At 36.1% G+C, this 24,789-nt stretch overlaps 2 protein-coding genes across 2 annotated transcripts in view; both read right to left on the bottom strand.

Annotated features, from left to right (window-relative positions):
- Window positions 1–326: 326 nt before the first annotated feature.
- Window positions 327–9,581, bottom strand: wnt16 (wingless-type MMTV integration site family, member 16). Its single transcript, XM_088645211.1, has 4 exons — window positions 9,152–9,581; window positions 8,767–8,993; window positions 6,172–6,443; window positions 327–2,161 (listed from the first exon to the last, which is right to left on the bottom strand). Exons 1-4 carry the CDS (start codon window positions 9,244–9,246, stop codon window positions 1,697–1,699), a joined length of 1,059 nt encoding a protein of 352 aa, XP_088501337.1. The 5' UTR covers window positions 9,247–9,581; the 3' UTR covers window positions 327–1,696.
- A 6,302-nt stretch (window positions 9,582–15,883) lies between these two features.
- cped1 (cadherin-like and PC-esterase domain containing 1) overlaps window positions 15,884–24,789 on the bottom strand; it is a 100,627-nt gene continuing 91,721 nt past the window's right edge. Inside the window, exons 20-22 of the mRNA XM_088645215.1 lie at window positions 20,756–20,843; window positions 19,241–19,387; window positions 15,884–17,822 (exon numbers count right to left, since the gene is read on the bottom strand). Coding sequence (XP_088501341.1) covers window positions 17,595–17,822; window positions 19,241–19,387; window positions 20,756–20,843 — 463 coding nt within the window. The 3' untranslated portion in view covers window positions 15,884–17,594. The remainder of the gene's footprint in view (window positions 17,823–19,240; window positions 19,388–20,755; window positions 20,844–24,789) is intronic.

The following is a 24,789-nucleotide window of genomic DNA, read 5'->3' on the forward strand; positions in this document are numbered from 1 at the left end:
GAAAACAGTATGTGTGCTATAATACCGCATGATTTAGGAACTTGGAAGACATTTTAAAATGGAGTAAAAAAACCTTTTTTCCATGCCTAATTTTCTCTCAGACATGTAAAACAAAACTTTAATGATGAAGCATTCTCTGTTTATCTTTTCTAAAACCTAATAAATCATTGTGCACATTAAAGATCCAGTGTTCCATTGAAATATAGGGTCAAAGTTAACCTTAAAGCCTCTTTTAAAGAAAGGACTTGTGGTATTTTGCACAGGTATGTCACTTTTCACAAATCATTGCTCCACACTCACAGAAAAGAGGCAAATTTGTGCCAGGGGACAGACAAAGTGCCTATGTTTTAATTAATCAGAATGCCTCAAAAGACAATCAACCACATATGCTTCCAAAGCGTAGTGATATATATAAATACAAACATATATACAGTATACAGTATATGGAAATTTGCCCTAAGCAGTCTGAAACAACTTACATACTTTTAAGAAAGAACTCCCCTTCATTTTTGGTAATATGAGGACATTAAAACAGAAGAAATACATAAATATGTTAAAAAAAAAAGAATAACAAAGAAATGTGGTTGCCGTGAGCAGAAAATGAAGCACAATTTAACTAAAAACAAAGGTTTATGACAAACAAAATGAGGGCTTCAGTTCCAAAAAGCATTCAAAAAATAAGTATCTTTTTTCTTTTCTTATGAATTTTGTATAACTTAAATATTTACAAAATATAAACAATGTAATGAAGTTAAAAAAATACTACTTTCACTTTATATATATATGTTCTTGTATTGTTGTTTTCTGACTGTACAGTTTTAAAATTTCAAAATCGCTATTGTTTTGTTTCAAGAGCAAAATACATTTTTTTGTTACCAAAACTGTTTTTTTTTAATGTACATTTTGGTTGGGGTTATGCAAACCTATGAGCTTTTAGTAAATTTAAAAATGTTAAAATGAGAAAAATACCTAAAGGAAAAGTTTTTGTGATCACATAATATTTTATATATTTTAAGGATGATTTGAGTTACTACCATATCCAGTTTAATTCCGATAATCCTACTGCTCATAATAGCAACTCCAGCAGCTTTGTTGCTTAGTTACATCAGACATTTATGGCTGCAGTAGATCAGTTCTCATCACAAAAAAATTGCGGACCTTTACACAAACTTCACATGCTCTGGCTTTTTTATTAAATTCAGATTTTTTACTTAATGTAAACCTTTTTGCATTTTCTGACAGTCATTCCCTTTATATTCCCTTTTTTGCATCTTGAAAGCGCCATACTTACCATTACTGTTTCTGTAATGTAGGTGTGTTTGTCTTCTTTTACTCAAAGCCTGATGCTGATGCCTACAGATTCAGGCCTGGTGAGGACCTGTTTTGCAAAAGGTATGTCTTTATTTCACTCAGATGTTTTTTAAATCAGTCTCCCCCCCTCACGAGTTCATGTATCACTGAATGTAAATACCGTCTCTTAGGAGGTCACGCGTTCTTTTTTTTTCTGCTTGACACCTTCAAAAGATTTTCAGCTGTGCGGGGGGGTCGTCTCCTTGTTTTTTTGGTCACGTCTTTCGTCATTTTCTTCCTGAGTTCTCGCTTTTCGACAGAAAGCTCTGCCTCTCGATTTACACTTTTTTCTCTGAAATGGCTGCCTGTCTCATCTGTTCTCCGACCACTCCTGCAGGCCGGTTTGCTATTTGCAGGTGTGCATGTCAGTCATGCTTTCACAGCGCCTGCAGCGCACATAGCAGCACCACACAAACTTGCACTCGCAGCGCTCCACGTGCCGCACCACGTGCGTGTTATAGCCTCGGCCGCAGCAAAGCAAATTACACCCATCAGGCCCTGCTGAGGTGCGGTTACACTTCCGGCCACGTGTGCCGGCTATCCCTGCTTTCCTGTCCTCCAAACAGTAGTTGGGGGACTTGTTCACGTAGATCAGCTCTTCCTTGCTGACCGGTACCCTCCTCTGGTCTTTCTCTTTCCGGCGCACCTTCTTTCTTGACCTGTCCAGCACCTGAATGCTGTTCTCGTATCTGTCCTTCAGGAAGCTGCCGACCTTCTCGAAAGTGGACATGGTCTTCCAGCAGGTCTTGACGGCACAAGAGCCCGACACCCCGTGACAGCGACAGTCTGTGGACATCATCTTCGCCACGGCCTGAGGGGTGAGAGACAGCGTCAAACCCTGCTTTATGCCGAGAGGTTCATTTCAGTCAGGAGCCCTCAGGAGAACAGGTGTTTATTAAGCCATGCATCTTGGATGTCATATTCGGGGCCTTTAGGTCCTATCTTTCGAGGTACTCCTGCCCACTAAGCAATTCTCAGTGGCTTAGCATGCAATCTGTGGCAATCCTTGGCTGGGTGGAAGGGGAACATGATTCCTCACCACCTCGTTGGACGGATCCAAGAAAGCAAGTGAAGCATGAGCAGGGAGGCACGCATCATACGACTGAAAGCCAGCTTTAAAGATCTCTTCCCCGATATTCATTAGATGGGCTGTGAATCGGTAAATGCCTTGAATTTCAAAAGAAATATTAAGTTTCCTGCCTACGCCTTGGCTTCACTTGGCATCACATAGATTCTTAACATGATCTGTGGATGTACTGTGGATGTGGCACATTGAGCGAATGTGTGGTATTAATTCAAAATGTTTTATTTTGACTTCATTTGAAAACATCTCTTAAGCTGGGTTTAATTAAACTAGCACGCAAACGGTGTTTTGAGAATTAAATTAATTTAGAGAATTAAAATGGCATGACAGTGCATAAAGCATTGCAAATAAGTCACTTAAAAATCAATTACAAATCTTAGTTCTCTTGATTGAACTATAATACACTAAATTCTATCAGTGTATGTACCATTATTATCCTAGAAACTATTCATTGTGACCAAAGATTTGTATTACCAAACCCTGCTTATTCTCAATTCTATTACCTAGAAAACAAAATGCTTTCATTTAGTTTTTTATACTGAAAGAGAAGTATACAAGAGTGTACGGAGACCAAAAAAAACACTAAACACTAAAACAAAACACTATTTTCTCAGGATGCTAAATAAGTGGTTACTTGCAAGCCTCCAGTGGATTAGGCATTACTCTACAATTTGTTCTCTGTAGATGTTTGATATGAAAGAGTGGAAAAGTAGAGTATTTGTGTTTTTACAGCCCTGCTCCCCATACAATGATTTTGTTAGAATTTAACTATATTGTAAACAACCCGAGAGTTCACTCTCCTCTTACTCTGGTGTGACATTTGCTGCAGCAGTACCTTTCGGAGTTTCTGTCAAATTAGTGCCACTATGCGTCAAAGACGCAGTGTGTACTTTTGCCTAGAGTTTATTAGGCCGGGATTGTGAGGCTTTTCTCAGGATGCTGACTAAAAGGGTCAGTCAGTTAGTGGACATACAGAGAGAATCTTAGAATTAAAGCGTTAATATATACAGGTTTCCTGTTTGCCTATGTTTTTTTTTAAAAAGAAAACCTGTTTTTTTGTGTGTTGATCCATAAAATGTTCCTGGCATTTGTGTGTGGAACACTTAGCCAAATACCAATCATTCTTAAATCTCCATTTTATCAAGTCAGGAAAGAAAATGACATTTACATAGTTTCTCCTCTAGGAATGATGCAGAAAAAAGAATCTGTGAGTTAAAGGGTTTTTTTACATTCAGTTGCTTTCCCTTCTCTTTCAATCCAACTTGTTTTTCTGAACATAGCAAATGAATGGAAAGGTATCTTTAGTTTTTCCCTTTATGTTAAATTTTCCTTTTTTTTCTCTGAAGCAAAATCTCCATTATTTTGGGAGCAGCAGCACATGATCCCTAAGAGCAGACTGCACTTGCATTATCCATCCCACACTTTACTCACACGAATGTCCACGAGGGGCTTAATTAGAAAACGAATTGCTCATGAATGCATCTTTATTACAGAGGCAGAGGAATGTACAAGAAAATCATCTCATTGCTATCATAGAAATCCTGTCTCTTTCTAAACATCTTTATCATGAAGAGGCATTCCAGCACTCCAAAAAAATATAAGGATGGAGATCAACAGTTATTTTCCTAGACTACTGTAGTGTTAGTAAACTGATAGTATAGTAACACTCAGTGAATTGTCAGAATAATGGCGTTAAATAAGTGGGAAATTGATTACATTTCAAGAATCATACATTATTTTTAGTTGTTAGTATCTTGACATATTATGTCTGGATACTTCTCAATTAACATATTCAGTTGTTGTGCTTGGCACCTTTCATTCTTATGCAAAACAACTCATTTAATTTTACAGTTTTTAATTGGGCTATTCAACATTTCAGCTCAAATCCTTTCTCATGGGAGAAGTTGTTCAATACATGAAGGTTTCCTCCCAAAATGAGCAGCAGCCCCATGAAAAATATATCTGATATTACACAGGAAATAAAAAAAACCCTCATCAGTATTGTTTGCAAAGTTTTAATTTAATTGACAATTTTTGCTCCAGGTCTAGCCCCTGCTGAGCTTTCTTTTGAAGGGTAGGAGGAGAGGGGAAATTCAAATGCAGTAAATGCCAAAGGGCTGAGTACAACGCTGACCATTTTGGAGTAATCAAGCAGTATTCCATCTGTAGTTCACCACTGTCAGTTCTCGGACGAATACTGCTAGTCCTAACATGCAAGTTTTATCTTAAGATAAATCATCACAATTTTTTGTTTGGCTTTGTTTTCATTTTTATAATAAAAATTTCCATGCTACAGTCCAAAAAGTGTAAAATCTTTTCAGCCATTTTTATTTGTTTTGGCATTTCAGCTTGAATACCACATGGTAAAAAAAGAACACAACTGTAAGAGAGCATTAGAACCAGCTGGCTTTATTAATTGTGTTCTGCTTCAATCGGAAGTGTCTCTCAGGAATCTGGTTTCAGAGGGATGTGTTGAGGTTTTTTTGGTGCTGCTTGCCCTATACAGGCAGATTTTACTCCTTATAATTGCAGGTGAAAATGTGGAATGCATACCATGTTCTTTCTATGAAATACTTGCTGAATAATTTGCAATGCATTAAGTCAGTGCCGCATTCTGATAAATGTAAGAAATGGGATGTTTGCTAACTAACAGGATATGTTCTGAAGAGATCATGCGTTTTATTTTATTCATGGGCGCGTGTGCCATTAAAATTCACTCTATTTTTCCTGAGACGAACCAGCAATTCTTACTAAGCATTTTACTGTTTGTAGACTTTAACTGCATAGGACTAAGGTCTACTTAATACAGCTAGGACTTTAAGTTAAGTTAGAAACGGTCAATGTCTGCAGTCACTTACATTACAGTTGGTCATCAATATGGTGCAAGGTAATCCCCTCACTGGGCAATGTTTCTAGAGCAGAAGCTGTCCTTAGTCTTGTAATAAATAATTTTTATGTTCCCTTTCCCATATTCTAGCTGTAAAATATACTGTAAATGTGAAGATTTCAGCCACATTGCACTACCATTAGAAAGGAGACAGATTTACAGACTCAGTTCACACAGATATCTAATGTGATTACACTGCCCACATTAATCTGCTGTCCTCACATTTTAAGCACACATTACATAATGTAACTGTGCACACGTGTCCTTACCACATGAGCCTGACCACCTCAGTATGCAAATGGGAGTGGTAGCAGGAACTGTACCAGAAAGATTACTTCTGCAGTTGTATACCCTAAAAGATACTGAATTGGAAATCATGACAACTTTCATACGATAATATTTAAAGCGATAATTTAAGACATCAAACATTAAGTAGCTGCTACCATCTGAATCAACCAATCTTCCAATATCTACTCTCTTCACGATCACACTTTTATCTAAGGATTTTCCTCATTTCCATCTGTGCAATGAGCATTAGCTACAGAACTAAAAACCACACTTACTACTCACACCAATGACATTCATTATCGATTCTCATAAAACTGCACTGCCCCGCAAAACAGAAAACTTTCACGTTGTGTGTTTTAAAAGTCTTGAGAAACCTTTTTCTCAACCAAAAGTTCAATTTCTTCAGGAATCGTAACTCTGAGGTAACACTTAAACTTATAGTTTCCAATTTCAGGATGCCGTTGTGTTGAGAACGATATATTTCATATATTTAAAAAACAAATAACCTGACGATGACAATTGTTCTAATTCTGTACTGCTGGTTGAGCATGGTCCTCCTTACCTGTCGGCCAGCCTCACTGTTGTGCTGGTTCATGGCGAGCAGGACGGAGGCGTTCCCCGTGGCGCTGTCGAGGAACCTTCGGCTGAACCACATGCCGTACTGGATGTCATCCGAACACCCCCCCCAGTGCCAGCCCTCCCTAGGGGAGCCCCCTCCTTGCAGGGTGGTGTCGCAGGAGCACTCGGTCATGTTCCCTGCGCTGCAGGAGCGCGTCATGGTGTGCACCAGGCCAGCTGCCATAACCGCATAGATGAAGGCGGTCTCCTTCGTCCCTGGCGATCAATCAAAAAGCGGGGTTACACTTATATAGCACTGTTCTGGACACTCCACTCAAAGCGTGGTGTAGCACCACCTGGATGAACTGGATGGCAGCCATAGTGCGCCAGTACGCTTACCACACACCAGCTATCATTGGGGAGGAGAACAGAGTGATGAAGCCAGTTCATGGATTGGGGTTATTAAGAGGCCAAGATTGGTAAAGGTCAATGGGAAATTTGGCCAGGAAACCAGGATAACACCCCTACTCTTTTAGAAAAACACCCAGTGATTTTTAATGACCACAGAAAGTCAGGACCTCAGTTTTACATCTCATCCGAAGGATGGCACTTTTATACAGTATAGTGTCCCCGTCGCTATACTGGGGCATTAGGACCCACACAGACCGCAGGGTGAGCTACCCATACTGGCCCCACTAATACCTCTTCCAGCAGCAGCCTTAGTTTTTCCAGGAGGTCTCCCATCCAGGTACTGGCCAGGCTTCCACCTGCTGAGCTTCAGTGGCCTAGCAGTTGTGACTTTCATGGTGACATGGCTGGTTTAATTAACTCCCTATGTCGTGTATTAAAAGGCAACACTTTGAAGAAAATACACAGGCCTTGTGCAGAGAAGGTGAAATCCGAGATGGATCCAGGATTCCCTGTTTGTGATGTTCAACAAATGCATCCATCCGTTTTCATTTTGCTTGTCTTGGCTAGAGTCATGGCCATGCATCACCAAGACCATTAAATCAATTCCAACAACACTTTGGCGCAAAACGCCTCCCTTAATCGCACATCAGAATTTTACATTAGTAAAAAAAAAACTTTAAAGGAAAAGTTACTTTGTCCCCACAACTTCAAAATGCCAGGAAATGAATTTCAACTTCAAAAAAAGGAACAACTTTTCACAAACCTTTTCACTTACCAATCCTGTTAAACTGAATATTTACATAATACATATTGATTTACACAGTTATATTTTGCCCCCAAAGTATTAAAACAACAAAGAAGGAAAAATGTTAAGCAAATGCTCCTAACAAGAGAACTAACTGTAATAGTATACAATGTTGTTCTCTGTATGGTCATGCTTTCTCCTTTTGACTAAACATAACAGTGGTTTACGAGGTGCCTAATTCCATGAACAAATCTTAAAGATAAGATCAGATTTTAAAAATAAGAATGAATTTAAACTGCAGTGGAAACTGGGCTTTTGCCTCTCTCCTTGCCATCAGATTTTAAGATCCTTCTATTGAAGGACCTTTGGTCTGTTGTCTCCCTTATTACACATAATAAAACAAATATGCTTTAAAGATCTCCATGACTGATTTATTTTTAACTATAGTATATATTAAAAACTGACGTGATAGCAATATTTGAGACACAAAGCTTGATGCAATCCAGGAGCTGGGCATGTTACTCTAGTATTTTAGTAATTGAAAAGCTTCTTAAGAAAACTCCCACAGTTATTGACCGAACTTTACAAGGAAATTGTATAATTCTGAAGTTGTTATAAATGCACAGATAGAAAGAGTTACAAATTAGCAAAAGAGGACATTTTTCTGTTTATACACTGCACAACAAAGCTATACAGAGCTCGAAACGCGGAGTTCCTTAATTCCCAAAGTTTGAACATACAGAAATGAACCATAATCCAGAAGATAAAATAGCTGTACAATATTAAAGGACGGTCATGCATCTTTTGATTATTCTAATTCTGCAGGATTAGGACAGGGATTGTGGATGAGCCCCTGGTTCAAAGAAGACACTTGACCATAGCTAACTAGTTTGTTGAGACAGTTAAACCAAAGCAGATGTCCGCAGTTTAAGAAACAACACAACTGTGTGGCCCCACAGCTGTGTTCTTAATCAAATAACTTTTCAAGGCCCAAATATCAAATCATGGACGATCGTATCCATCTCAGGCATCACGAGAAAATATTTAAAGTAAATTTCGAAGACGTATTAGATACATATATTATTCAGTATGTTAGATTTTAACGTTTTTTTATTTGAAATTGTATAATATATTATTATTTTCTGCTGTAATGTCTGATACGGAAAATTCTGAAATCTAGTACAATACTTCTTAACTCAATTCCACACACTTAAATATACAGTACTCATATATCTTCGCTCATATGCAAGAAAAAAAAATATAAACACAAAACAAAAAAATACACATTACAAACATTTAGAACAAGCATTTAGAACACTTAAATGTTTTAAAGTTATTCTTCTTTGAATTCCTCTAAATCGATCAATGTTTACGTTTCGTATAAACGAAATCGTGTTTCTATTACCCTTTATCCTAATTTTAATCTACTTCTATAATACTCACCGCTGGTTAGCTCATATCCGAACACGGAAAATTCTGAGGTAGTGGAGCAATTCCATCTTTCATATTTGAACTGAGTTTGACACTCAGATATGCCCATCCGCGCTCCCTCTTTGATGCTAGGTAGAAGGTACGGCTTTCTTTTACATAGATCTTTCTGTTTGTTTGTAAGAGGTAGATTTCCGCATCCCATCTTCTCGGGTATACTTAAAGATGTAATTCCCAGCCACCTACGGTATAAAGAACCACATACAATGTAATTAATACGTCAGAAAAGTAAACACCTTATATTAATTATATATGTATTAAAAGCGAATACAAAGTGCAGTAGCAAGGGTAATTACACAAAAGTGGAGAAAAACAATGTATTATATAAAACTCTACTTACATCCAGCTTCCCTGGGAATGGAAAGGGAAAAATGAAAAAAATAGAATCAAGAAAATGCAAAGTCGATGTATTCCAAACTTAGCGCTTTTCTCCATGACCAACTCATTTAAAACTGAAGCATGACAGTACTACAAGTTAAGAAGTCCATCTGCTTGCTTTAGTCTCAAATGCTGTCAGAAGGTGTAGGCTACATTGATCCAGGCTGTTTCAGTCCGTAAACAATTTTAATCTTGAGAAATAATCCCCTGGGACCCATTAAATAACCAACAGTGAACGAGTCTTGACAACGTTTTTAACTACAGCAATGCGGATCAGCAATAAGATTAGTTTTCATTTATGCTCTGCAGAATGGAAACAGAGTTTGATCATTTTTTTCTGAGACTCGGAGATAGCTCTCCTCCGGTGCTCACACCCAGACTCTGATTGGCTTGACTTACTATTAATATTCAGCAGATACGGTAATTCTCTAAGCCAATTGGAGAACCTGCAGAGAGCATTGTTCTAAAGGTGGCACTAAGATGCAACCAAAACTACCGTCTCCGCCGCCGACTGTAGAATGAAGTAGCACGAACACGAAGTTAAACACTGAATTCCTGAGGACACTGTCATAAAGCATGAAATGAATTAACGCTTTTAAGCTTCGCTAATGTATATTAATAAATTCTCTTAAGTGATCTAGCATATGAACAGACAAAACTATTTCAACATTTAGTCGTTATTTATACTATGATTGTGTGAGTAAATACATTGTTTGGGGCAATGTCGTTCATTTGGATGAAGTATACAGTATATCAGGCAAAGATTAATTTCTACTAATTTTAGATAAGTTACGAACGCCTAGTTTTGGAGCAACATAAATATTTTTACAAATGTTACAGACTACTATTGCCTGGTACCTGCCCATATAACTGAGTTCATAATGAAGTAGACTATAAATAAGCCATAATAACATGTCGTAAGGGCTTTATATTTTTAAATAATTACATTAAAAACAAGTGTAAAAAGTAGGATATCATTCTTTATCAGTTTATATTTACTCAACGTATGAAACCCTTGAAAAGGAAACTTTATTTGAAGTGATTTTTAAACAAAAATATAAATTACAGTAGTGTGGTCCAAAACAAATATTTATAGAAGCAGTTTCTTGTGAATATAGGTACAGTATATATTGTAGTCATTCAAATTATTCCCCTTAATTCACAAGAGCGTTATTCATAATGATTTATATTATTAGCAAAAGCAAACGTGCGCAGTAGCCTATATTTGAAACGCCAAACGCTTCTCAAAAAGTGCCAATTGCAGCCTATTAAAGCTTCCATTTTGTAACAGAAACTTATAACATAGAGCACGGACGTGTTATGTTCATTCGCCTTGTCCAATTTAAAACCTTTGTAACTATGACTATACTATACACAGTATATGAACTCACCTGAAATGAAAGACAGCTGAACAAGTCATTCTTTATAAAGCTGTCAAAGGCAGCTGGCAAACTTTGTTAATATATTTGTTACACATCTTTAACAATATAACATTTTCTGAAACTGTAAATCCAATACTTAAGAGGGGAAGAGTGACATTATTATGGCCATTTAAGCCCAAAAATCTTTTCAAAACCCATCTGCTTCTGAAAATTAATATGAACTAAAACCACTCAACTGACAGGCAGTTGAGCTCTTCTACGTCACCCTGCAAGTACTGATGTCAATGTTTTGATAATTTATGCTAATTGAAGATGATATGATTATTTTAGTAATACATTTTACTTGTTCCCAAACAGTTATTGTAGCCTATTTGTTCTCCCAAAGGGAATAGATATTTACTGTTTCCAGTGAATCTTTTGCCTTGCCCCAGTGTTCAGATTTTCCCCCGGTTTTAAAGGTCAGATCATGAACTGGCAATAAACTGGTTTGGCATAAAAAACCCCAACTATGTGGTCTTTAACTACTCTATTTGGCGTAGTTCGTATATATTAAACTTTAAAGCGCGCCACTACAAGTAAATTAAGTACTCCATTGTTATTTTCCTGAATTATTATTTGCAGTTGCACATACAGGACATTACACTATACAGTACAGTATATTGCTACTGCCGACCTGAAACCCTTTGTGGTTGTTGTTTTTCAGTAAATAAACGAAATGTTGTCTTGAATGATTTTTTAATACTTTTGTAAATGTACGTAGACATTTTAAAACATTACTCATCATGGGTTTTACCATTAAGCACTGTGCCGCATATTCACGCATTTTTTTAAAACATTTCCCCTACGGACAGATTTCTGCTTCATAGGTAAATAGCTTCCACGTGAGCAACAGTAGGCAAGGTGTCAAAGCAATTGGTACTGTACATAAACAGGTCTGCTGCCAATGCTTTTTAAAGCTATTCGTTGAAAGTTATCGAACAATTGTTTACTATGAAAACGACGTTTTGTCCATAAAACAAGAAAGACTGAAGATGGTTTGTAAGGCGACCGAATAAAGCTAAACATACTGTAGTGGTTAACAACAAATTTAACTAAAACAATAAATAAAAATCCACTTTACAGTATATATTACCCAAAATCTGGTTATGCGCATAATATTTTTTATACTAAACACAAAGACAGTAACAAAGAACGAAACATTTTAATATTTAAATATGCTGTTTCAGAATTATGGACCTTAATCCGTATTTTGTTTGAAAGCAACGAGCGTTTTTTGTAGATTTGCGGGCTTCCTACATGTCTACTGACTGACTACCTTTACAGTTTTTCTAAGCTTTTTTCCCTAATAAACCACTTAGTGTGTTTGTGTAGTGTTTACCTTTGACAGAAAGGCAGAGTCCAACATTTCTAAATGGAAAATAAATCTAAAAATATATCTGTATAATGTAAGTACTGTAATGTCTGTGGTACCTCAACCTCATATATTGCATAAAGTTTTTTTGGAAGGGAGAGGTGGGCTAGATTAAATGACCACAACCACTACAGTCGGGGCCAGCCCACGTTCAAGAGACCAACTGTAGGCTGATTAAATCCTTCGTAACTACGGTAAACAAAGGCCCAGTCTTGTCAGTTGGGTAAAAGAGAGGAAACTTGGCTTCTGTTTTGAGAACCACAACCCAGTCATCATCAAAAGAAAGTGCAGACTAATTCTTTCTCCTAGTTAAGTGTGCTGCACACATAATGGTTGGATGACAGGTACACTACTACCTCCTACGTGGTGTTGCACCATAATCTTTGGATTGAGCCCTGTTTGTCACGGCAATAAAAATGATCTGATCTTGTCAAAAACTTTAGGTGCTCCTGCATGTGGCCTGTGTTTATGGAAATATGATACAACATATCCATAACCAGACAATTTGCTTTTCTTTTTTGAAAAATAAAGGAAGGTGACTAGTCAAGTATTGCATTTGTGCTTTATCAACATAAAGGTTATACTGTTGGTCTACACAGATGAGTTTAAAATAGAGTATTAAGAACTGAAATCAGTGAAGCAGGAATGGTAAATTTAGTTGACTTTTTATAAATAAATATTTCGTTTAGTATCTACAGTATGTGAAGTTCATGGACTTTTTGATTGAGGCACCAGTAACACAGTCTAAGCACAGAAACTTTGATTCCTACCTCTGATAGAAACATCAATAATATTGTTTTGTTTCAACCTCCTGTGGTTCAGAGTTGGGCAGGAAGAATATGACATCTTAAGGAATGGAAATATAGTCACACATTTATTCAACATGTACACAAATATTTAATCACATTCTCCTTACATGAGCTTGCAAGCAGACCATATTACACATATAAAATCACTCTCTATACTATATATAACATACATAATTTTACAAAAACCTCATGCTCAGTGAGTCCACTTGTCAAGTATGACAAAACAAATAGCAGCTGAGAAAGAAAAGGAAAAACAAACTGGTATGTGCAGTAGTTTTTCAGTTTGCTTTGTTGCAATCCTTACGTACCTCGTGATAAAATCATGTGGTACGATGTTGCAGTATATTTCTAAAACTAAAATAACACTTGGATGGTAAGGGCAGCCATTCACCTCTTATGGGAAAGTTTGTCTTTTGACAAATTGTATATTTTCATGGTAGTTCAGTGTTAAAGTCAAAAGGACATATTGTATTACTATAATATAACAAATGTGTTGAAGAGGAAGTGTCAGTTTTCAGAGTCCTCCAACATAACAGGGATTAAAGTTTCAGTTGAAATTTAAGCCTGGGTAGCTGGATCTCTGAGACATGGCTTTGCTAAACCAAAATATCTTTTACAGAACTACAAGCACTGCATACTTGCATCAGGACTAATCTTGCTTACTTTTATAGGACTGCTCTTTTCTCTGAATTCTCTTTATGCTGAATAACATGTGCTATTAGAACTTAATAATACGGAGAAGCAGATTGCTACAGTGCACTTTATACAGTATGTCCATTCTTCAAATCTCAATAGCAAAGGAAAAAGAGTCAATATGGGACATTCAGTCACAAGTTAATTTCCAGTGGACAGGGGAGCTGTGATATGTGAGGCATTGAATGCAAAAGACATTTTATAGATTTTGTCTCTGTCAACTATCGGCAAAATGAACTAATCAGTGAAAATATCTTTTTGTGAGACTTTTAGAACTTACAACTATGGTGGATAGTTGTAAGGAACAGCAGCTAATATAAATACTAATTATTTAAATTACAGTTCAGCTGCTATCAACATACAGTACCACAAGAAATAGTGAGTGATGAGTGTTTACTAATGACACAATCAGAAAATAGACGTTTGATGCCATGCTGGAACTGAACAATTTAAATGATGAGTTCTTTAAAGAGTAAAACCGGGAATTCTCTAATTCTTAATTATTTCTTGATTGTAAGTAACGATACATTTCTGGCGCATATAGGTTTGTTCTTGAATGAAAAATATATCTTTGGGGTACTACTGTATGTGTAATGCCAATTTTATGTTTTCTTTTGGTCATTATTAAAAAAAAGGAAAACCTAAAAATGTATCTAACAGACACCATTCCTTGTTCAGGTCAGTAATGAACAATGTCACATGCATCTTCTTAGAGTCAGATTCCTCATATTGCAGACACGGATAATATATTAGATGTATTACAAAGTTGGTTAAATAATACGATTAGTTGAAAGTGATTAATCTGAAAAACTGAAATATAACATGAAGGGGCTTATCCATGAACTATAAAATGTTTAAAAAAACTATTTAAAGGGATTATATACTTCAGATCAGCATTTTTCTACAGCTACACATACTGTACTGTATACACCACCCTGCTGTGGTTTACATAACAATGTGATTTAGGAGATAAATACCTTTGCATTGAAAGGACCTTTCAGAGTTACCTTTTTTTGCAAGAAAACGCTTACTTCTGTGGTGCTATGCTCTCTGTGCTGTCTTCAGTTCCTTTCTTTTCTTAGGGCATTTCAAGAGAAGAAATCTGTGTTTTCTGGTAAAGATCCTGTGCAAGACATCCTCTCTTTGTTGAGAGTAAAGTGTCCATTTTTGTGTGTGTGGCATAATTGAAAAGACTCTTACAGATGTTCCACAAAATCAAGCTTTTAGGAGGAAAAGAAGGGATTTGCTTCAATAAAATTCCAAAGGAATACATAAGGTTAAGCTCTGTAAGGCCTCTCCTTGCAGTCTGGTTTAAACTTAGTATCTATTTTAAAGTGTACACTGCTTTACATGGAATGTAAAACAGGAACATCTTAAAATATAAATGACTTGTTACCATATTATGTATAAGTAGAGCAATATATATAAAAGAAGTTAAAACAAATGATCTCATGCAGGTTAGATCAAAAACCTTCAGTAATTGGGGGAAGAGGCTGTGCAGGAAAGGTTTTAGGAAACATTGCTGTAGGGTATAAAACACAAGGCTTTGTTTACACTGTAAGTCTAACGTATCCTTTACAATCCTGGAGTAGAAGCTATGGATAATTTAGCAAGCTTGCCAGAAAGTATAAATTTCAAAATTCCAGTTACTGGAAAATGTCCAGACAAAGGGTGCCGTTTTCAGTCTAACCAATCTGTGGAACAAAATTGAATTTCCTTCTTTAAGGCTGCTTTAAGAAAAAAATTAATAATATGAGTTTACTAATTCTGAAAATCTGAGTGGACATAAGTAGTAAGAAGAGAAAGAAAAACAACTATGCTGGCTATACTGACAAGCTAACACGTTGTTTGACAATGCATTTTGAAGATTTTGTCTATGTCTTAATCAACTATTAGCAAAACATTTTCAGTAGACATGTCTTTTGGAAAGTGTTTTAGAATAGTAGAGCTATTTAGTTTGGTGAATTAGTTTGGTGAATAGTGCATAGAACTGCAGCCAATATAAATAATAAATAGAGTGATGGGTGTTTACTAATACACAAAAAGAAACTGATCAGAACTGATAAGACTTTTAAATCATGGATCTTTTAAAGAGTATATAATCAAACCCCTGAAGATACTGAGTAACTAGTTAATGCTTATATTCTCTGTGTAGGGAATGGAGGTGCTGTGCAAATTGTCACAATTGATATTATACCTTCACACTCCTTGGTGTAAGTCTGTAAATAACTCTTGTTAATAGGCCCTCCTGTAATAGTGAATAACAAGGTGAATTATGTTTTGTATATGTTAGCAATAGAAAGTTCCATAACAGCAGTAAAGAAACAGCATGCTAATTAAAGTATTATGTTATATTTAATGCATAACAGAACCATAAGGAATACTCACGTCATAGTCACTTTATTCAAGCTTTGAATGAATGTATTTATTGCATTCTCAAAAACTAGACTATACAGCACATTACAGTGTCAACACAGTAAATTTGCAGGAACATTGAATACTATGTTGCCCCTGACTATTACGCGACACCACGATATTCTTGCTATTGAAAAGTTGAAAGCTTTCCTAGGAAGCAGTCTGATTAGATACAAAATCAGATTATGAATTCTTCTCAGTGCTTCAGTGGGCTCCTTGTAGAATACTTTTCCTATAGTTAAGGGACTAGTCAAACTTGGCACCTGGATTACTTTGACTCAATAATTCCTTAATTATCAAAGTGATGTGCAGCACATGGGTTAATTAAGCAAATAAGAACCAATTCAGCACAGAAATTATTGAGTTTTTCAAAGGCCTGTAATGTCTAGGGATAAGGTTTGAATTGCTATATTCTTTTAGTGTGTGGTATTTCAATAGGAAAACACAGAAACTGCAACAAAAACAACCTGCATTATTTGGACAGACTGCTATAAAAACAAATACAACATAGAATACACATTGTATTTTTTAATACTGGCAGAATGCAATTTGTCATAATTGTCGTCTAAAAGACAGAATGTGTTTATATTTCACAAGTACAAAGCAATAGATGGAAAATAAACCTATCTCTTTTTGCATTAAAAACACAATCTTGAGATATGAATTAAATACAGTATGTAAAGAGCAATATACAATACCACATCAAGAGTCAACAGATAAATATATACACATAATGTATGTCACATACTGGAAATGCTAAAGGGAAACCTGGACATACTAACATACTGTAAACAGGACTTAAGACATTCAATTAATTAAATGCAAAATTTCCAAATACATCAACATCGGTTGTAGTTGGTGTCTAATTTCTACTTGTGCGCAGACATTTGACTTCAATAATAAAGACCTTCTGGCAAAAATACAATTCATTATAATTCTAGATATAAATCCTATATATACAGGTAAAAACATATACTTTGTAAGAAAAATCTTTACAAATATTGTCTTTCAAAAGCAATTAAGGATAAAAATATTTATAAACACTTTAACATTGTATAGTACATGTAACTTTTAAGACATTTTTGTCACAATTTAAAAGTCAGAGAACTTTGGCTAGGAATTTAATATTTTATTATATAAAACTCAGTGAGGTAAGTTAAGTTAAATGTAGAAAACATGTCTGTAACAGACTGCCGGATATCCATTAAGTCACTGTCCATTTAAAAGAATGGCTTCAAGAAAATATAATTCTGTCATTACATGCCATGGTACATAGGCATTTGCATTTAAGCATAGAATCAAAATAACACTGCCTACAATTAAAGGACATTTGAACAGATTAGTGCACTTCATGTCATGCTGAATGTAAGTGTTCCAAGTAGTTTGATATAAGTCGTGAATTCTAATGTAGATTTCACAAGTGTGTGCAAAATATTTTTCTTTGTCTACAGCTGTTTTATTCATTTTTGGCAAGACATCAAGTCCTGTTGGTTTTCAGTCTCTCACCATCTGCCATTCTTAAACCACATATCTACAGGGGCACATCTTGATCTCATAAAGCCAGGAAAGGTGTCACATGTCTTTGGTTGTTCCCCTCTTGGCCAACCAGAAAGCACAGAAAGTGAGTTAATGTCATTCTTGGACCAATCTTAGAGGAAAGCAGGGAGCCTGGGTCTTCGTAGCAGACTTTATCTACTAGGGCTGTGCACTAGAATCTCTCCTTTTATTCAAGCAGATCCTGCTGAGAAGAATTTCAGAATAAACTTGATTTATTGGACCTTTGACATGATATGGTGAGTTTGAAATGGACAAAACGTCTTGCAGTCCTGGTAGCTTGCTGTGACTGTTAAAATCTTTCACAGAGTGTCTGGAGAGCTTCATTTTTCTGTGAAGGGGCACATCTGAAAATGTTCGCTTCCCTACCTGCCAAATAAAATGCACAGATAGGATAAGTATGTACTGTATCTTAAAAGTTTTATGACATACGGCATACAAAAGTCCCATTATTAAAAAAAAAACTGTAATATTTTTCACAAATCAAAGTTATATTGTTAAAAATCCGCACACTAAAACTATAGTTTTAAACTATCCAATTATATAAGTTTTAGTTTTAAAACTAATATAATGGGATTTGCAACCATGAAGAAATAGAAACATTACTAACAAGTCAATAATAGCAACACCCTTCTGTAAACTTTGTAGATTTGATATTTCACAAGTAGGTTAAAAAACAGATGTGGGTGAAGAACTGTTCTTCAGGAAGTGGCTTTTAAAAAAAATCTCTTTGACCTCTTTCATACAAATAAAACAAAACAAACATGACAAGTTTGTGTTTTCACAAAGTACACAAAAAATAAGGGTCCCCTGCTATTATTATTACAAATAATAATTTATTTTTTTTTTGTTAAAAGTTTCAAAAGCTTTGATTTGAATTTAATAAACAATGATTCAGCTTAGGGCTTGGTGAAAAGTATCATACTTAGTTTGCATAATATAACTGAATAGAATAAGGAAACTAGAATCTAAAATAGGAGTATATATCGGTACTGATAACATTTTATTCCTGTAGTGCAACTCTGGGATACTAACAGAATTAACGCAAACACTGTACTTTCAAAATATCCTGTACTGAGTGGCTTATTATCACACTGCAAAATAACCAACTTGTTCTTTATGCATAAATTACTATAATTCTGGGCTTTCTGTGGACTTGAATCATATTTTTTACTGACTGATCAGATTTACGATCTGTTTTGTGTTTGAGTTCAGTGATTTCTGTTACATTTCTTCTATTAGCCTCATCCTGTTTAAACCAATTAGCTACAATTAAGTCATGGTGAGTTCCCCTTTGGCTTACCAATGGCAAGTAACCTATCATTACAGTCCCATGTTTCTCAGTTCGGATCACATTTTGCACAGTTACTACCACTTCAGAAAACCCTTAATTCCCATCTGCTACCAATGTGTAGCATGTGGTTCATGAAATCATAAGCAGCACTTTTAGCAATTGCTCATTAAATGAAACCAACTTAAACACTGCAGATTTATAAATATGGGTTACTTCATACATTTTAAGAGACCAACCAAAAGAGTTATGACACCGTAACAATTACAGCAATTTTAGACATGCAATTGTTTTGTTCCTCATAATCTTAACAGAGTGAAGCTTCCTCATCATTTAAGGCTATCAAAACATTATTCCTGAAATTAATTTAAAGGCTCGTGTTTTATGACCCCTGATCCACCTTAGTTAAAGTCAGTGATCATGACAGAAAGTCCAAATGAAAATTGCAAAACAGGCATTCCTGGGTTTTTATTAAGGTCATAGGCTTGATCATTACCTCATGAAAGTGACATGCACATCTTCCTTGCAGGAACTCCTTGAAGCGACCCATTGTAATACTGAAAGTGTCAATGACTTCATAGCCGTGCTGCTGGGCAGTAATTAAAATCTTCTCGTTTTCATAATAAAGGTCCTGCACAGCTTTCTGTAATCAAAAGAAGTGAGTCAAATATCTGGGGAGGATACAGCCCTTCTCTGGCTTAAAAGTGTGTTCAGTTGCACACCTCAAAAACACAAAATAAATTATTAAACTTAAAACAAAAAAATGAATGAGCAGAATTATCAGCTTGTCAGACTCAATACCTTGAATCAGGTATTTTGTAGCAAAACTCATTTAAAGCACACGCACGATTACAGGTATTCCTCGGCTAATAAGATGCATTCTAGAAAATTGTCATGTACAGTGAGTGTGTGTGCGTGTACTCCATTCCCAAGAATTGATACATTTATTCATTTTACTGCTGTACTATAAATATATTTTTCATGTATGTGTTATGGCTGAAATGAAAGTCATTTACAGAGAACACGAAGAATGAGGAAAGTAGGGTAAAGACATATGGGCTACTTTCTCCTCATCTGCGTGAATGCTTTGCACATCACTTTGTTTAAGCCTCTAGCAGGACAGTATCACTTGTTTATTTCTTGTTCTCATTCCTCTGAATCATATAGAGATTTTTCTCTAAGCTCATCACTTTCCTATATCTCTTACTACCTTTTATACTTTTGACCTTTTCCATTCAGTATGGTTTCACATTCTACATGACTGCACAGATGTGTTGCCTCACCTTATCTAGAGCACACCATGACCAGGGACCAACTTTGTTAAATCAAATATGTTAATTGGGGGGCTAGTTCTATTTCTCAAATCATATTACAATCATGTTAAAATAAATGTGATTTGGCCAAATCCATGGTAGTGGAGTTGAATATAAACTTTTGAAAGGTATATACATCAAATTAAAAAGCTTGCTTTTCTAGATATTTTGTTGCAGACATTTTACCAATGATTGATATAAATCAGTGAAATACTAGTAAGACAATTTCCTGAATTCTGAGACTAGAGTTTTTACATACAGAGGAAGATTTGATCCATATTTTGTCATCTGCTAATACATTTCCACTTTCTTTTTAATACTGTTCCACATTTCACAAAAATGGCCCCTGCAAGATCCATATTAAACTGAATATTTGATGTTCTTAACCACCTTCTTTTTTACAACTGATTTTACTAGACATTCAAGCAAGTATTTATGCTTTAATACTAAAGTCCTTTTCTCATTATATGTAGAAAAAATATTTATAAGCTTATAACAGTTTTAAGCATCACATTTAAAATATCACTAACACATTATTCAGGCATTTCCATTGTCCTGCTCAAAAGACTGTGCTAGAAGTCAAATCCTATTAAAGAGGCAATATGTTGCTTACAAGCCCCATTCTAACAAGGATTTCCCCTCTTTTTCCTATTCTTCACCTGTGAGATTTTAGAGAGTGCAGTACAGATCAGGCTTACCAGTGAAAGAGATCGGATCCCATCAACGTGGAGATGAAATCCCATACCGAGGGTTTTTATCACAACAAGTATATTCAAAAGGTTTTCCCTGATGAAAAATACAAAGTTAAAACAACAACTGCATTACAGAAATACTGATTTCACAGTGTGTTCATCGCTACGCCTGGCAAAAGTATTCATCCTTTTCTGCGATGCTCCACTTGTCCATCCATTTTCTAACCACTTCTAATTAAGGGTAATGGGGGAACCAGAGACTCAGCTCAAGGCAGGGTACACGCTGGTGGGGACTTCCTGTAACATGCACACACTCACACCAGAGCCACTCTTCCCAGAAGCCAGTTAACCTTTTAGGATGTTTTGGACTGCTGCCACCATGCTGCCAAGTCCCACGTATTTGAATTGAAAATGCTATTTACACATCTTTTTCAGTGAATATGATGAATCAAAACTTGAATGCTCCAAACTGAGCAGCCACGCAAAGAAAAAATAAGAGTTAGGGGTGCCACTGTGAGGTGACTATTGACTAGTTCAGTGGCTGAGATGAGAAATGTCCATGAGTCAACAATATCCCAGTCACTCCACCAAACTGGCCTATATGAAAGACAGACAAACCAATTTGAATTCTTACCTGGAGTTTTCAACAAAGCATTTAAGTGATACTTACTACTCACATATGGCAAAAGTGGTATGACATTGTGGTTGAATAAAATAAAATTGGAACCTTTAGGTCTAAATGCACAGCATTTTATTAGGCATAAAATCAACATCGCCCAGTCAGTTCCATCCCTCCTATCAAGCAAGCATGGTGATTGCATCATCAATGGGGTCTGACAAGCTGTTTGAGACTAAGGTAAAATGGCAAATTCACCTTTAAGTAAGACAATGACTCAAAGCTGGAGTGGTATAAAAATAAGAAAGTGAATGTCCTTGAAGGTCCCAGTCGAAGTCCTTCCTTGAATTTCATAGAAAGTGTGCTACGAAACTTGACATTTGCTGTCCATCCCCAACTAACTTGACAGAACCTGAGTAAGTGAGTAAGTTTGCAAAGAGGAAAGGGTGAAAACTGCACTATCCTGATGTGTGAAGTTTTAAGTTAGACTTATCTAAAAAGACTCTCAGCAGTAATTACTGCCAAATATTTTCCTTGATGTTTTTGCTATTTTAAATAGGCATTTAACTATTCACACATACAATTGTTGAGGTGAGTATTCAATAATTGACTACAAATATTTGAATATATTCAAATTAATTTTAAATAAACATTTTAACCCCTGTCTTATTTATTTTATTTAGATATTAGATCTTATTATTTTAAAGTCCACTTTTGCATGTGCACTTTTAGTCATTGCCTCAGCTCACAAGTGAGTAGCAGTGCTGCATGAAGATTTTTCTTTTATATATTCAGGAGAAAAGTACTTTTTGTACTCACTGTACTAACTGTACTTAGTTTTCAGAAAAGTTGTTAACTTTCACAGATCGGATCCAGTTCTGGTTTACAGATAAAGAGATATGGGATGAGAGCTACTGTATATGACCTGTTTCCCAAGAGCTGTCCAGGGTGCTAAACAGATTCTAATTGGTCTTTATTTGCAATTATTCAGCTACAGTTCAATTAACAGTTAACATTTTTTATGACTTTGTGAAACAGAAAAACTGTTCTAAAACACCTACTATTTCTATTCCTTTTTTTCTAAAATAGATGACAAAACACCTAAATAGCAATTACACCAAATAACTGTTAATTATGATATTAAAGAATACCACTGTCACTATTCTTTGAACAATGAAACACTGTGTAATATCTTTGTTACATTTAGTTTGAATAGTTTTGTCACTAAAATTGGTTACTAAATATGTTACTAAAAACTCCTAATCATGTACTGAGAGGTATAACCAATGCAATGGATCAGTAATGGAACCAAAAACATTTTTTGTGTTGTTATCTTTGTAAGTACATAAAAAATAATAAAAATCAGAACCGTTTACATATACGTGTTGTGTTGAAAAGTTTTTTAAAACACTAAAATACTTCCATCACAATTTTAGGTTTAGCCATAGTTATGTCATAGAACAGCCTCATTATATGTACAGACATAGTAAATCAATACGAAGGCTTCAAAAATCCTACCATACCCTCCTAATAACTTGTTAGTTAAGACTATAGGTCATGTAGTGGTCACTTCTCTGATGTTATTAAAAAAACCTGGAATGGGGAAAGTTGATATATGCAAGTCTTAGGTTATTTCATCTACTGTTCATCAGTGCAATGATATAAAATCAGGTAATCAGTTGTTACAAACCCCCACAATAATTCAATGAAATGTTCCCTGCCTTAGGACATAATTTAAATTACTGTATATTTGATATAAGATTTCCTACTCAGATGTCTCTCACTTAGTCTCCTGATCACCTAGAATTAAGTACATGTCTGGTGATCATTTTAAACCCTTTCTTATTTTGATACTGACCACCTAAAGAAACCTTATAACTCACTTACTTACATAAAAGTGTAATGGAGTGTCTGCTTGCCTCTGAGCCACATGCTTTTTTCTGCCGTCTGTCTGGGGGTTTGCCAGTATCTGATATAAATTTTGTGAGTCTGCGGTGTATCCGTGTCCTTTACGCAGGTTTTGTTCCAACAGTACTATTGCTACACAACTCTCGGGGAACCATGTCTATAGTTTTTACTCCTTTCCAGCACTATGCACACTTCTGGACCAGACACAAGGCTTCCCTTAACCTCAGGGAACATATATATTTTAGAGGAGACAACCTGCCCGATGATTTTAAGAGTAATCTCCTCCGAGAGAAATGTTGCTACTCTCTCCCTCATCAGGAAACCTCCAGCTACAACTGAGACCAGGACTTGAGGCTACAGATATCCTATCAAAGAAGACTATTCAGCTACTCATCTCTCTCCTCCTGAGTGTTAACCCATTATAAGAGCTCTTTGTTTGTGGATTCCCTGGCTCAGTCATTCATATATGAAGTTGTACCATCCCTTGGTGAACTAAACAAATCTTCCCGTCTCACTCCTTAGTGTACCTCAGTCCTAGCGAATATAACCTCCTCAAAGATTAGTAAAGTTATATTGTTCCCTGCCAGACACTACTCAGCCACGTGCTGAGAAACCAAGGCTATGCTATTAGTATCCAAATCCTGAAGTATTCCCTCTCAACTCTTGAAAGACTTACACACTGGCACATCCCTTGCCCTTCGATTATGGACTTGGAGTGTCAAACCACACCTTGAGCAAAGTACTGCCCTTGCTTCTCTCTTCTCAAACTCCCTCTGCAGTTTTTAACCTTTGACCTTCATGTTCCCCTGATGGAGAACCTTGATCTAGTTTTTCCCTCAACAAGGAATCTAATTAAATCTCCTCCGGGATTTAGAACCAGCTGTTTGTCAACTTACAACCAAACCATTTACTCGGTCCCTTCGGAGGGTAGATAAATCTTCCACAGGATTTATAACTACTGTAACTGACGCTATATCTGACCTTCTTGGGACCCCTGTGAGGGAGAGAACCCTAACCTGATCTTTACAGGATAATCCCCTTCTTGGCCAGTACTGCTCTACCATCTTCTTTACTTTACCAGTGCCCTGGCACAGCAAGAACGGCGTCTGCTACTATTCATCTCTATCTCTCAGTCTGCTGTGTTATCTAGGTCATAACTTAAAAATGGTATGACTGCTTCCCATAAAGATCTGTTGTCTCGTTAATCAACAGGAGGTGAAACTCATGACTACTAGCCTGTGACTTTCATTTTACTGTGAAAGCCACAGGTTAGTGGCATATGTGGGAACATTATGGAAGCAACACAAGCTTTACATCTGAAACACATGCTTTGGACCAATTTGCAGGTGCTGTCTTGTGAGATTCAGTTGCATTTGTGTCATAAAGTCTGCATAAATACGAGCCTCTTCACTGGCCTTTGTAACCTAGATACCGCAAGTTATCCCAGCTCATACCACAAATGTTCAGTTGGACGTTTGCCACCCATGCCACTACTATAATATTCTCATCTTGCAAG

This window comes from Lepisosteus platostomus, chromosome 9 (genome assembly GCF_059453375.1).
Source record: "Lepisosteus platostomus isolate fLepPlt1 chromosome 9, fLepPlt1.hap1, whole genome shotgun sequence".
NCBI classification, from domain to species: Eukaryota; Metazoa; Chordata; class Actinopteri; order Semionotiformes; family Lepisosteidae; genus Lepisosteus; species Lepisosteus platostomus.

Coding starts and splice junctions, on each gene's coding strand:
- wnt16 (XM_088645211.1), bottom strand. CDS start 9,246: ATGGAGAAAAGCGCTAAGTTTGGAATACATCGACTTTGCATTTTCTTG. Junction 8,994..9,151: donor CATTCCCAGGGAAGCTGGAT/GTAAGTAGAGTT, acceptor TTTATACCGTAG/GTGGCTGGGAATTACATCTT. Junction 2,162..6,171: donor ACAGTGAGGCTGGCCGACAG/GTAAGGAGGACC, acceptor CTCACCCCTCAG/GCCGTGGCGAAGATGATGTC.